This window comes from Carassius gibelio, chromosome B8 (genome assembly GCF_023724105.1).
Source record: "Carassius gibelio isolate Cgi1373 ecotype wild population from Czech Republic chromosome B8, carGib1.2-hapl.c, whole genome shotgun sequence".
Lineage (NCBI taxonomy): Eukaryota > Metazoa > Chordata > Actinopteri > Cypriniformes > Cyprinidae > Carassius > Carassius gibelio.
The window spans coordinates 22,099,010-22,114,574 of NC_068403.1; the positions used below are offsets into that span (position 1 = coordinate 22,099,010).

At 38.9% G+C, this 15,565-nt stretch overlaps 1 protein-coding gene across 1 annotated transcript in view; it reads right to left on the reverse strand.

Moving 5' to 3' along the window:
* LOC127963773 (adhesion G protein-coupled receptor A2) overlaps nucleotides 1-10,879 on the reverse strand; it is an 85,386-nt gene extending 74,507 nt beyond the window's left edge. Inside the window, exon 1 of the mRNA XM_052563851.1 lies at nucleotides 10,008-10,879. Within this exon, the coding sequence (XP_052419811.1) occupies nucleotides 10,008-10,237 (230 nt within the window). The 5' untranslated portion in view covers nucleotides 10,238-10,879. The remainder of the gene's footprint in view (nucleotides 1-10,007) is intronic.
* Nucleotides 10,880-15,565: the final 4,686 nt, after the last annotated feature.

A 15,565-nucleotide genomic window follows, 5' to 3' on the forward strand; every position in this document is an offset into this window, starting at 1 on the left:
TGCGGTGTGAAACAGGGGTCACACCAAACGCATGTGTCTTATCCACTGCACCAACCCAAAGTACATTATTTACATGTGCTTAAGGCTTGCAGGTGAAAAATTTTATTTGAGTGCTAATATGTGTTTATTCAGAGCGCGTCCACCCGAAGCGTCCATTCACTAAAATGCCAGTCATGACAGCACCTTTTTTGGTATTGGTATCGATAAAATGTAAACAAAACCTATCCCTACATTCTAGTGTACTATTAAGGAAAAATTTAAACAATTACATGCGAGTGTACTACTAGAAAAATAATTACATGCGAGTGTACTACTGGGGGGTGGACAATCCTTTCAGTAGTAAATGTTAAATATGTACAGGCCTTTTACAGGAAAATAGACCAAAAATATTCAGGACTCATCTTGTTTGCAGGGGCTTGTACTCTAATTTGACCAATCAAATACACCTTAGAATGAGCATTCCCCTCCCCCCAATACCACAGTTAGCATTAGAATCGATTGTGGTTTTATAAGTCTGTTATAACACTAAAAGGCTCTGTTGGCTATTTTATCAAATAAATCAGATAATGTCACAACAATTTAAATGAAACACATCTGAGACGTTATCCTTTTGACCTTTCTTAAAAAATAAACACAGATTATTTACATGGGATTATTTATATGTAAGTACTAAACTACACATCCCATTGGAGTACGTCTCTCCACCTTTTAGTGTCCACCAGCAATTTGGGTGATCTGAATACAAGACTAAATGGCTGCTACGTCACTTTCATATTTACCTGCATTATATTTACCTACAGTATATTACCTTTATTATCGGAGAGGTACTTTACTTGATCTTCCTTTATAGATGTGAGAGAATGTGCAGCTGATAAAAAGCTAAAGTATATTCAGTTTAGTGTGCAATATGCATCAGATGTTCAGTGAACATGGTGTGGGTAGTCTGTGGGAGTGACGTCTGAGGCTGAGACTATTGGATTATTGGTAACACTTTATTTTAGGGACCAATTCTCACTGTTAAATGCACAAATTAAGAACTTATTCTGACCATATTTTAGATCCCTTAATTAACAGAAAATAAAACAAAAGGAGGGAATTAACGTAGCCAAAGGGGCAGAGTGTCCAAAACAAAAAGGGGATCTGGTGTCCGCGTCATGCTGCGGGGTTCGTGAGGGCTGGGCAGTGTTCATGGAGGAAGGGTCCAGGTAAGGGGCGGTGTCCGGTGGCCGCACACGCTCCCCTCTTTGGACCGGCGGCGGCTCCTTCTAGCGGCCACATCCTGCTCGTGGGCCCGCGGCGCTCACATCTCTGGTGGCACGGGAATCCCTCAACGCATCCCTACCTCGACCCATGAGGACACCAGTGTGACTCGTGACAACTGACTCATCACATTCCAGATCACGGGTCCGGCGGCTCACATCTCTGGTGGCGTGGGAATCCCTCGCCGCACCCTTCCTGGACCCACGAGGACACCAATGTGCATGCACAGAGAAGAGACTGGTCTCCCGAGGAGAGGCACGTTGGGCTTTAAAACCGCGGCGGTGATGAGGCTCCATGAACATCAGGTGTGCCCCATCACACGCCGCCAACCCTGACTGATCCAGTGCTGATCCACCCTCTCTCACACACCCACTCCTGTGGGGAGCCTTGTGAAGATTTAGGATGGTGTGCCGACATGGCCGCGGGAAGTGGGGGTGCTGGGGGTGCTGCAGCACCCCCTAGTGACGAGAGGGAGATAAAAAAAAATGTAGGCCTATTAAAATATTTTGCACAATTTATAAATTCCTTATGAATATTTTAGAAAATGATTTTGACACACGCAGTCTATTACGTATATTTTGGATTTTAATTTCATATTTTGAGGCCTAATCAACACAGGTTCGGAAGTTACGTTGTCAACGTCGGGCAGGCAGGTTTGGTCGCCGAGTAACGAGGTTTCCCGCTCGTTCCACGCAGAATACATCCATCTGTATATAATACAGCGCACCTCGACATTTGTACACCTGTAACCAGGGCACCCCGCCTGCATGTAGCTCAGGTAAGAGCATTGTGCTGCCGCGCTTGTAACATTTATTTTTTTGGCAACAAGTGTGGGATCAGCTTTGACTAGCCAAGCAATTGTAAGTAGTATACTATAGTATTTTTGGAAGGTGGTGGGGATGGAGAGTATTATTTCGTTCGTGTGTTCTTTGCGTAAAGGTTGTGGAGAACTGTTAAATAACGTTTAAATAGTCGGCGATTATTTCCTTGTGGTTTGTGTAAAAAGGTTGGAGATGGAGACAGAAAGCTTTATACTGTGCGTGTGTTCTTTGCGTAATGGATGTGGAGAACTGTTCAATAAACAAATTGCTTAAATAGTCAGAGATTATTTCCTTGTGGTGTGCGTAAAAAGATTTTGGAGTTAATAGAGTTGCGTGTGACATAAACGTGCAGTGACTCAAGCCAGCTGACCAAATCGATTGCATTGTTTTAGCGTTATTGTGAAGTTTGATTAATATTATATTTTGTTGTAATATTATTTGTTGTATCTAAATAAGTTGCATGTATGTATAGGCTATCTGAAATTTTAATGAAAGTAATTATTTCGTTTTCTTTCGATTATTAAACTATTATTTCTGATTCTGCTTCTGCTTCAGATTAATAAGGCATTGCGCATATCTGAGAACTGATGTCTATGTGTTTCAGACCCTGTTCACTGAAGTGTATATGACAATAAAGTAGTAAATCTCAATGTATTTATTTTTAAAATGTATTTTAAATAGGCCTATAGGCTCATAGGTTTTTTGTCAAAAAAAAAAAAAATTCACAGCACCCCCTGTTCAAAATTACTTCCCGCGGCCCTGTGTGCCGATGATAATCAGGGAGGAGGCAGCTGACTCGTCACAGCAGCAAATTATGTTAATCATTAATAGTGAGAATTATATATAGTAAGAATTGGGCCCCAAACTAAAGTGTGACCGGTTAATTGTATCCATAAACTTCCAGGGAATGTTGTGGCCTAATGGTTAGAGATTCAGACTTGTAATCCAAAGGTTGTTAGTTTGGGTCTTGGCCTGGCAGGAAATGTAGGGGAGTGTATGTACAGCGCTCTCTCTCTCAGCCCTCAATGCCAAGACTGAGGTGCCCTTGAACAAGGCACCAAACCCCCAACTGCTCCCCAGGCACCGTAGCATAAATGGCAAATGGCTGCCCACTGCTCTGGGTGTGTGTTCACGGTGTGTGTGTGTTCACTGCTGTGTGTGTGCACTTTGGATGGGTTAAATGCAGAGCACGAATTCCGGGTATGAGTCACCATACTTGGCTTTATGTCACTTCACTTCACTTCGTACGGCCTGGGTGACATTAGCAAAATGTGAATCATGTCTCAAAGGAAACCATTACATTTTGAAAAAAAAGAAAAAAACAGGAATATGACAAACTTACATAGAATACATTTTTATTTGACATTACAGAATCACAAGAAACTATAATGTAACATCAAGAACATCTTTTTAATCTACAAAGAGGATTGTATTATTTATTACATAATGATTTGCTGCTCAAGAATCATTTGTTAGTATTATCAATGTTTACAACAGTTGTGTGGCTTCATATTTTGTGGAAAGTATTATACACAAACATTCAAAAGGTAAGTAAGATCCATTATTAATTACTGAGCACCAGTAATAATTCATAAGTATTTCAGAATGATTTCTGAAGGCTCAAGTGATACTGAAGACTTAATGTTTCTGAAAAAGCCGCTTTTCCATCACCGCAATAAATTGCATTTTAAAATACATTACAATAGAAAAACACATTTATACACATTTATATAATCTGATAAATACTTGTGCACTCTCATGAAGCAACACCCAGACTCTCATTCCACTCTCTCACTCTTTCCCATCTCATTCCTGCTCAACAGATAAACAAACATTCAACTAAAATTACTGCCCCCCCCCCACCTCGACTCCATATCATTCTCTTGTCTTCTGCCTTTCCTCTATTTCACACTTTCCACTTCTTTACCTCCTCTCTCTCCCTTCTTCCTCTCTCTCTCGGTCTCCCTCCCCCTCTATCAACTCAGTCACTGTGCAGCCGCACATAATTAGCTCTAAACAGCGCACTGCTCTCCCCCACATCTGGAAAGAGTTTAGGCATGGCAGTTTCCTACCAGGACAGCTAAATATTTAGGTTCAGACTCACTGTGTATGGATGAACTCATGATAGAGGGGTGGAGAAAGAGAGCGAGAGGAAAGAGAGGGTGCGTTTGCACAGAGAGGGGGAGAAAGTGGAAAAATGGCCGTTTATGGTACATATATTGGGCTTTATACCACTAAGTAGCACCAAATGACTTGTATATGCCAACAGTATACGCTAATGCAGACAGGATTTATGAGTAATTTGGGATGCAATGGAAACCTGGAAAAGGCTGACGTGTGGAACGCCATCAAACAACACAAACGCGCACATGCACAAAGAGCGATCAGTTACCCGCAGAGGTCAAAGCAGTTAAACTCTAATACGGAGGTGTTGCCACAAATCCTCTGCCGAGCTGCTTGACACACAACTAGAAGCAGCCAATGAACAAACCGCATCTCTCCTGCTCCTAACAGAGCACTTCGGGTGATTTACAGTTTTGAATATATTTTGAAAAAGGCGAAGCTTGGGGAGTAAAGAATCGGTTAGAGCCATGGCTTAGCGGTTAGCACACGTGCTCCAACACATTGAGCGGTGGGGTGCTAAGTTTCAATCCAGCTCATGTTGTGTCCTGATACCACTTACGTCTTCTTATTAGCATTTGTTGTAGTCTCCAGTCTTCAGTGTCACATGATCCTTAAGGATTTATTCTAATATACTCATTCAGGATCATTGTTGGAAGCAGTTGCGCTGCTTAATTTATTTTTTATTTTTTTAATTGAGATACATTTCTCAGGATTCTTTGATGAATAAAAATGTCAAAAGACCAGCGTTTAATTCAAAATCAAAATCATTTGAAACAATTAAAGGCATTACTTTCACTTTTTAGCAATTTAATATATCCTTGCTGGATTTAAGTGACACTGAAGACTGAAGCAATGGCTGATGAAAATTCAGATTTGGATCACAGGAATAAATTACAGTTTAAAATATATTAAAATAGTAAATTGTTCTATTAAATTGCAGTTATATTTCACTATATTCCTGCTTTAATGTATTTTGGATTTAAAAAATGCAGCCTGCATGAGCATAAAACACTTCTTTAAAAAAGCATTACTTATCCCAAACATTTAAATGATAGTTTATATCGCTAAAGCTGGATTTGGATTTATGTGTGTTATCTGCACCACTATTATTCACTGACTTATTCAGGCTACGTTCAGTGGATGAACAATAAGGAAGGAGAATATGATTCTGGGTAATTATTGAGGTCACTCCCCACCTTCTCCATCTCCACCAATCAGATGAAGGGATGCCATCTGCTTATCTAACCTAATCAGCTGAGGAATGCCAGATGTTGTGTTGCAGGCCTGCAGCTGGTCCAAGAGATAACCTTTACCAAAATGACTGACCCCAGAAATCACATTCTGACCTCTTAAGACCTGTCCGTTTAGCTGGAGTCGCTCAGATCACAGAACACATGATTACTTATTTATGGTTAGAACTAAAATGATTGTATCAATGAGTTTCTCAGTGTCACATTACTCTGAAACAAAAATGCATATGGTATACAGTACTGAATATTCTGTTGTGTGACGACCAAAACACTGATTGCATTATCCCTAGTAGCCTTTCTTTGTCTGACACAGCAATGAATGAGACTGTATAAGGTGAAGGACACAAACAACTCATAGAAAAATTAATTTAATGGCATTGTTCAGATGACATACAGTACATCATGAAATCACTCTGTCGTATTTCTAATATGGTGCTGCAGTGATGATATATGTTTGTTGGTATACCCTGGATCCCTTAAAAGAAAACCAAAAGGTTTTTTTTTTATTTTGGATTATTGCAGAAAATAAGCTCTGTGATGAACAAAAGTTTATGACTCTTACATGTTTTGTTCATTGTGACAGTCTTCAAAAATTAACAAAACTTTGATGAATTTAGAACGCTTAACACAAGCACCAGAAGTAAAGAGCTAAAAGAAGGCTACAAACTAACTACATCAAAGTCACATGACTTCAACAACACCTGACAACTTTTGCAGTCTATATTTAAAAAGAAAATCCAGAGAGTTTGAGTTTAAATAGTTTGTGTGATTATTATGAACACAATGAAAATATCTGAGTATAATAATATCTGAAATATCTGAGTTACTAATATTGTTTTCCTATGTATTCACTGACGCCTCACCTGTCCTCGTGTTGAGAGAAACTGGGAGTGAAGTGTGCTGAAGCACTTCCTTTAGCCTGAGGCTTATGCATTCCACTTTTGGTGTGAAAGGGCCTTTACAGGTTTTCTTTTATTAAAAATAAATAAGGAAGCCCAGCCCAGGGGACAAAAAGTAATGCAAAAGCAACGTAATGCAATACTTTCTATAAAAATTAAGTAATGCAATAAGTTACTTTTTTATGGAGTAATGCAGTATTGCAAGACAATTAAAATTGTGCTAATTAAGTTCTAAAATGCTAACTTGTTTCCAGGTTTTGGCCTACAAAAAAATGCATCCTCCTTTTAGCACTCTGGCTGTATTTACATTACATGGTTCAAGTGACCCAATTCCATTTTTTCCTTCCATGTGGCATACATCAGATATGACTCACGAACATGTAAGCAAGAAAAAACACATGGATACCGATGTTCTCAGATCGGTTTCAGGTATCATTCATGTGTGGAAATGAATCTGATATGAATTGAATATGGGATTGATTCTGCCATGTAAGTGGACATTTCAGATACACCTGTTAATGCAAGTCGATTGTCACTGAAAAAGTGACGATGGCAAATGACATCAGCTCAGATGTATGCATTTCTGGGTCAGTACAACCACCTTGAGTTGTTTTGCCAAGTGTAAAGTGTATTTGAAGATACAGAATATGGGTCACATTTTTAAAAATGTAAGCTGCTCATCCACAAATCTGTGAAAATCAGTGCAAATGCATCCTATTAGGCACTGAATAAAATACCCATTAACAGATCAGTCAAAAGAATTGCCTCGGGGTCCTCGACAGGAATTTTTTTATGACAGAGTAGAAATAGAACAATTCAATTTTTTGCGTGATTTACTAAATGTGTGACAACATTACTGTCAGATTTCATCTCTGATTAGAAATATTAAATCTTAACAAGCAGTTTTGGGGGTATTCCCATTCAAGCAGATAATGTTGCCAAGATGGCCACAGAGTGAACTGAATTTCCTCATAGGGCTTTGGCACCGATCTCCTCTACTAGAACTATTTTATACCAACATTTAGTCCTGGTGAGTTAGAGAGCAGCTAGAGGCATGAGCGGGGAAAAAGACAGATGATGTATCCCAGAGCGCACCTGGGATGCTGTCTGGACAATCCCAAGGAATGTCCGCGAAAACAACAGCATTAACGCAACACTCTGCATGTAGAAAGGTCAAAAGAAAATCCTGAGAAACAGTCGGATCGACTTACCCTGAAAAACACACAACTAAACTAGTGCTGAGCACAGCATTTTCATTAACCGTTGCTCATTTTCCCTTCGGGGGGGCAGGAGACTATGAATACTCTACTTCTAACACACAAAGCCTCATAAAAGTGCCACACGGTGTGCTTTCCACATGTTCGGAAAACAAATAAACGATGTTAAGAGGTGCAAAAGGCTCATGTGAGCTTGTCTCCAACCGCCTCCGTCATCTGCCACCCAGCCTACTTTTGCCCCCTTCCTATCTTTTTTTCAGTCCATTTCCTCTGGTTTCGCAGAGGCAATGTGTTGAGCAGATGTGAGCGATTATTAAGCAGAGCCACTAGCCTCTTTAAATGGAGTCCTGGCTACCCTGGGCCTCCTCCTCCGAGGGGACCAATCCTCTGGCTGCATACTCCTCTCCTGGGCTTGTTCGCAGCGTTTCGAGTGCTTTTAATGTTTATGTTTTTACGACAGCCATGTGCAGGCGAATTCTGCTCCCGCTGGGAAGGGGAGCAGAAGGGCATCATTGGAAGGCAGGAGTTCTGAGTCGGAGAGTGATTAATTCTTGCTTTTCCACACCAATTTTCAGCCTGGATACTTCCAAAGATGTTGGACGGCTGCACGGGCGTCCATGTCAAGAAACAGACAAAAAATGGCGCTCCCCTCACCAAAACAAATACACGTAGCTTTAGACTGATCTCCCTTGTCTCACACTGGGATTAAGTGCATACTTTGTCCGACAAGTATTTCGTACGGGCGCCCAAACACCCACAGACCTGCTCTCAAGTACTATAATAGTCATCAAGACTAACAGGTAATAACACAATAGGTCATAACTAGATACAGCCAAACTTTGGAGTGGGTTTAGCTTCCTTCCTGCACAGACAACACGAATATGGTCCATTATGAACAGACTGGAATATTATAGCACTGGGAAAGGAAGGAGACGGTCGGCCATTAAAGTGCACAGATCTTGGGGCGGGGGTGAGGGGTGTGTGTGTGTGTGTGTGTGTGTGGAAAGAGGTGGGAGGGATGCATTCAGGAAGCACATCTCCTTTGCTTTTGGATGAAAGGCATGTGTAAAATGACAGGCCTTTGACAATACATCAGCGTTGAGTTCTGCAACAAGCTCCTCTTCAGTGCTTCAGTCTGATCATAATTCTCACCTCATCTCTCATCTTTTAGTGAAGGAAAATTAATCTAAAGGAGCAGAGTTTGTAGTACAGCATGTAAACAATGTGTCTAAGTAGTGTGTGTTCGTCCTTCTTGTGAGATATTCAATACAGCCATATTTTTTCTTTCTGTGTCTACTGCTCCAATGCCTTTGAATTCAACCCAAATGGCTTTACTCTAAACGTCTTTACTTTAAATGCTGATGTTGGTAAAAAGTTGTAACAACACATAAAAACAGATTCTCTGTTCTTGGTACACAAGTTACCACAAAATATTGTAATACGGCTGTGAGCTTGGCTAACTGTAAAACTAGTTATGAAATAGCATATGAATGAATGGAAAATTGTTATTATTTAATCAAATGATCGGTTGTCCTTTAAACAAACATTATTGGCATTTTAAAGAATCAGTGCAATAGAACTGATTTGACAGTACAGTTGCTTAATCATTTGTTTTTAGACTATATTTCATTTTAATAAGGGCAACACCTGTCCCCTACCAACAAATACTAATCTAAGTCTTTCTTAATGTAAGAATATTCATTTGACTGTAAATTAAATTAAAGTTAAAATTAAAATGACGCATTTAGCAGACGCTTTTATCCAAAGCGACTTACAGTGCATTCATGCTATCAGTTTTAATCCTATCATGTGTTCCCGGTAACATGTAAATGTTTCTTATTTCAAAAGAAGGTACATATATTTGTATTAATCACTGAGTTGTGAAGAGAAATGTAAAACCTGTTACAGTTGCCCCTGGACTCCCTGTATAGAGTTACATTTTGACAGCTGCTCAAAGCCGCTGTCTATTAAGATCTTGTAGTCACTATAAAATGGTCAGAACTTTGTCTTGTATGCCAGTTTACATCTTTATGCCCAGTGTTGCTGCCACATTTGCTGTTTTTACGGTAGATGCTAGATATACATAATCAACGCCATATCACTGTAAATCGTTGTGCTATCAATAATTCCCGCAATCTCATTTGCTATAGTCCTGCGTCTTCACAGATTTGTTTGAAATCAATTACTTGAAACTAGTGATTTTGAGAATTTTTACATTCCAGATCCCACTACAAACACGGGTTTAATTTCCTGCACAAACTATGTGGTGAAGATTTGGGTCACAAGTGTAACACAAGCATGAGCTTAATATAAATATATTGACTTGGTCATATAATTGTAGTCGAGCAGCCAATTTGTTGTTTTCATGAATTACGTAGGCTATGCTGTACCATTGACAAAGTGTTGCTCAAGAGAGTAAATGAATGAAATACTCACAGTGACACGGTCCTGTTGGGGATCAGACTGACTTCGGGCGTTTCAGTCAGCTCCTTCCCAACGCAGCTCACTTTCCTCCGCGCTCCGGGCGCGCTGTGCGCTTTACCGCGGTCCTCTGCGCAGCTGCAGCCGCTGGAAAGGAGCTCCGGACACCCTGCAGAGACTCTGTGAAGCAGCAGCAGGGCAAACACACGAACCCAAAACGGGATGCGGACGCAGGGTCCCGACATTGTCCCCCACACTTTCAACTGCCCGGTCCCAGGTCAGCCCATGACATCAGGGCACAAGCTTTTCTGGCTGATAATAACTTTTAAATATCAATACTGAGAAACACAGTTATTCCTTTCCGAGTGTGAATGGAGAGATCACCACGTTAGACTGCAACACTCGCACTTCTGTTAAAACATGACAGGACTCCTGTCACTGAGGCAGTAAAATATATCCATCATGTCATATTTCCATCATGCATTTTCTTTCCTCCATATCCCAAATAAAATCGAAGGAGCACTTAAACAAACAAACAAAAAACGTTACGCATGTGACGAGCGCAAACGAGCGACGTGCAGAAATGTCACTCTGTCTCCTTTTTAAACGAAAGTGCAGTTGTAACTCGTGTGCTTTTGAGCGCACCGCAATTACGATTCCTCAAAGCAGCTGTTTTCCATACTTTTTCCTGGTGTATTTCACAGAAGAATACTAGTTGACTTGTCAAAAAGTCTCAGTCGCGCATCAGCAAACGTGACGCGCTGCGGCTCCGGTGCGCTCCGGGGTCCGTGTGGTGTCAGTCGAAATCTGACTTTGAATAACGGTCCCGATCTTAATTCCAGGACTCTGGCGCTTTTCCTCTGCCATCCTGTCACACTCACTCTCAGCTCCAGCCTCAGTGCGCACATTCCTCTCCCGGAGCCGCGCGGTCCTAGCGCAGCCAATTTAATGCCACCGATATCAGTCTATTTATGGTAACACTAAGATTTTACATTACAGTATCCAGATCATGCTACTCAAATTAATTATAGTAATAAAATGAACAGTGTATTTGCATTTGTGGAAAACATTCATACAAAAGCTATTTACATAATATTTAATAAAGTATTGTTTATTTTAGCATTTTTGCTATTTATGCACTCAAGGTCAAATTAAAAAGATAAGTAATAGTAAAAGTTGATATACATGGATATATGGACCACGAAGTCTGAAGTAATAGCTGATGAAAATTCAACTTTGCATCACAGGAATAAATATTATTTTTAAAGTATTTTAATTCATAAAAATACATCCATAAAAACAATCACAATAAGGTATTTCTTAAATCTGTTTCTCAATATTTTCAGAAAGATGTGTACATTTACATTTATCCATTTAGCAGACACTAGGCGATCCAAAGCATAAACATTTGTCAAATTGCTAACAACACTTGTAATATACAATGCCAGGTGTATTAGACAACTAACTCTTAAAAACAAGGTTCATAATTGACATTAATGGCTTAAAGTTCATGAAATGTTCTTTAAAGTGCAAAAAGATTCAATTATTAAAATATTAATCGAGTCACGTTAGTTTCCTTTAATTACATTTTGAACGTGAATTTTGGTCTACTTTTAATAGCACTGGGGTAGAGCAGATGAAAATGGATAACTAGTGTAAAACTAAAGCATCTTTGAAAAGGTTTTAATTATATGACCAACATGTGAGGAATACTGTAAGAATCCCTCTCCCTCAGGAATGGCAGCATTTGGTATTTTTCTTTAAAAACTCTTTCTCTCTTTATATTACTAATAGATATGTGTTTGGACTTGGCATTAGTCATGTCATAATGCTCTCTACATATCAGGCACTATGACCCAGCTGGTCAGTCCTTGCGGCTGTCGGTGCCTCCTTGGATCTTTGCGTGCGACTGGACCATAGGAGCCTGAATGAGGCTTTGGCTGCGATGTGTACAGAGCGCATGGGGTCTGAGAACCAAAGAGGAGAAACGTAATACATCCAGGAAACAGATCATCAAGAATGATAGATATACAGTCGCCTCTTAGTTTGTTTCTCTTGGTTCAGACAGAACAAATACAACAGAATTGCTGACTTAAGTAAGCAGTTGTAGGACGGTTTCACAATCTTCACATATTGTAAGCATTTCTCCAGCGAAACCAGTATTTGACTTATACTTACAGCTGTGTCAACATGAATGCACGGCTGAGGAAATGAAGACCACACTATAGCAGAGCCTTACACATTACCTATTACTATGTTATTACAGTATTGTAAACATGTAATAGCATACTGAACCGCACAAACTAATGCTCCCTTTTTAGAACCATGATTGAACTTTTTTCAAAACTATATCCTCTCTTACCAATTACTGTCTACTCTGCTTCTGGATTATGAATTAATAAAAATGGGTTTAGATGTTCCAGTTGTTTAACAAACTGTGATCTCCAAAGCTGAGCCAAAAAGTGTGTGGCAGGCAATTACATTTCAACACTCGGATCCCACTAAGACAAAATGTGTGGAAGATGGCCATGTGTCATGCATGTAGTATACACAGACTGGCTGAGGTTAACCTTCAGACGAACCAAAAGAAAACCACAGAGACGGAATCTGAAGGATTAAGGCTTATTTTGAAGGTCCCAGAGTTCTTGCCAATTCCGTTTGTCATTATTATAACAACAATGTGTGTCTGTTCAGTTGCTACTCAAATCTTCTTATCAGGCATTTACTATGGAGGAAAGAAAATGCTCCCATCAGCAGAAATGTTCAAAAGTTTGAAAAAGAGCTCGGGAAAGGAGGAAAGGGAACCAGATACGGACCTCTGAGATGTTTATGGGGCATGCTGTGAAATTCCCAACACACGTGATACTTAATTTCCTCGGGTCTTTGATGCTCATACTGTACTGGAAGTCGACGTTTACTTCCAGCAGAGCTAAAATACCGTGTTGTTTTATTTTAAAATGGCAACTTTTAATTTTAAAACCGACACCTTATGATATACAAGAAGCAGAGAAATAGGAAATGGTAGGCCACGTTTTGAAAATACTTTGGAGTAAACGGATGGAGGTTTTTAATTGAGGTTGACGTTCATGTCCCGTGCCACAGGTTCAGACGTGTGAGCGCTGCCCGCTTGCACAAAGGGGGACTGTGTTCTGGCTAAAATCGTGCAAACCCACGTTTGTTATTGCTGTACTCGCTTCGGCGCTGCGGAATAAGGGCCTGCAAGAAAGGCCATTCCAATTGCTTCCGGAAACAGGCAAACGTGCACCGCGGCGCCTCCAAATAAGGTCTGTTTATCCTGCACTTTAAATGACGTTTTGAGCACGTTCCCTCCCCACCTCCAAGACCCCCAAACCCTCCTCATCTGGTACGCAGTTTCCATTTAAAATGTCACGTCCCAAACTGCACATTACATGAAATTGTGCTTAATGTCATCCAGACAAACTTTTATGTCCTTCCAACATTCTCGCGCTCACTTTCGCGAACTCCCTCCTATTCCCCCATTGCTTTTCTTTTCTAGCTCATATCGCCGAGCAAGCAGTATCTCTCTCTCCCCGAACAACATCTGGAGTCCATTCCAGGTGCAATAAAGAAGAGGGAATAGAAACGCAGAAGTAGGCCTCAGTCTTCAGTGAGAGTGAAAGTAATACATAGGCAAATACAAGGAGGAAAATGACACAGATAGTTATTAGGCTTTAGAGAGAGACAGACACTATACAATATCTATACAAGATACTATGCATGCAGCCCTAAAAATACTATTATTTTTGATTAATTATTCAAAAACATTTTTTTTTCTATTCAGCATTTATTGTAAATATGCTATTTTTATTGCACACACACATGTACACTATAATAACAAATTGGGGCCAAGATTTCAAAGAAATATTTTGTAATAATACTACAATTTATATTAATTTTCTAAAAAAAAAAATCAACTTAAAATAATCTGTTACCCCACTGCCTTAATTTTTGTAGTCCACTAAAATATTTTTTTTATAAATATAAAATATAATATAACATTGTGTTGACTAAACTTAAAATTTTAAGTCAGCAGGGGGAACAAATTATTTGTGGTTGACTGATTTTTTCATTATTATACTGTAACTTTATTTTTTTATGTATATGCAACTAATGTTTTTTTTTTTATTATTATTATTTAAATTGTGCAAGCGTGTTTCTGTCACAGGATTAAAACAAAATGAAACAAAAAGATAATAGTGACTGTGTTTTCCTCAGAATTTAGACTTGATCAGGATCTTGATCTGAGTTCATGATTATGAACACATACTTTTGTGTACATACTGCGGTGCGCTTTTTTGTTTTACACATACTCTTCCATACTTTGCCAGACTTTTGTATTGTATAAATATGATTTATTTATTTACAATGCAGATATGAGAAATAATAAATAATAAATGTTAATATACATTAGTTTTACATTTCTTTCTTTATGTAAGTATATACACACATACACACACACACACACACATAGTAATGTGATATCAAATATGATATATTACTACGGGTCTTATAATACTAGTGACTTATCTTACAGACACCGTGTGTGAGGCAGCTCGTCTCAGGGCTGAAGGTAATGACCCCCGCTGGCTGACGTCATTTCCTCTGGCGCTATCACTCTGATGAGGTCACTATCTGCCTCTGATCCACAGGGAGATTTAATACTGGTTGAAAAACACAACCAAATGTATGAAAGGCACAAAAACAAAAACACAGCCAACAAATATATAAAGAACACTTTGTGAGTTCATTTCAAAGCAGTGTTGGCGCGTGATTAAAGGATATCTACTTGATCTGAAGTCAAGTGACTCAGATATGAAGTTCAGCAGGCCTGTGTTTATGTACAGCGCCACCTTGTGGTGTCCGTCTGTTGATGTTGGTCATGTTTCAGAGGCAAGCATTTCTATCACGTTTCTTTAACAATGAGCACTATCAATATACAGGAGAACAGTTTTTCTTTCTTTCTTTTAAAAAAATAATAATTAAAAAAAAGAAAATTCCCCAAAATCTTTTCAGAGTTCATGTTATTACAAGTTTTACTTTTTTCAGGATATAAAGTCAGATTGACAAGACACAGTAAACTTGCAAACAAAAGAAAATGTGGAATTGTGACAGTTAAGCTCAGAATTTTTTGAAAAATAATAATACATGCAATAATTTATTTTTATTTTTTTTTCAATATATAAAGTCATAATTACAGTAAACTTGCAATTCTGAGAAGACGACTCAGATTTGCAAGATGTAAATTCCGAATTGCAAGACTGAAAAAAAAAAAATATTGCGAGATGTAAACTTTTTTTTTTTTTTTTTTCAGAATTGCGAGAAAAAATGTTTGATTTGTAAGATATAGTTATTTTTTTTATCCTGTGGCAGAAACTTCCAAAAAAATGCACCTACATACATACATACATAAAGAAATAAAGTTCATAAAACATGTCTGTTACCTTCATATAACAAAAATTTTAAAATCGAAAATCTGTTAGTTTAAATTAAATCAACCACCAGAAAAAAAAGTTGTAGAACCCCCATAAGATGATTGAATAACTTTCATCTGA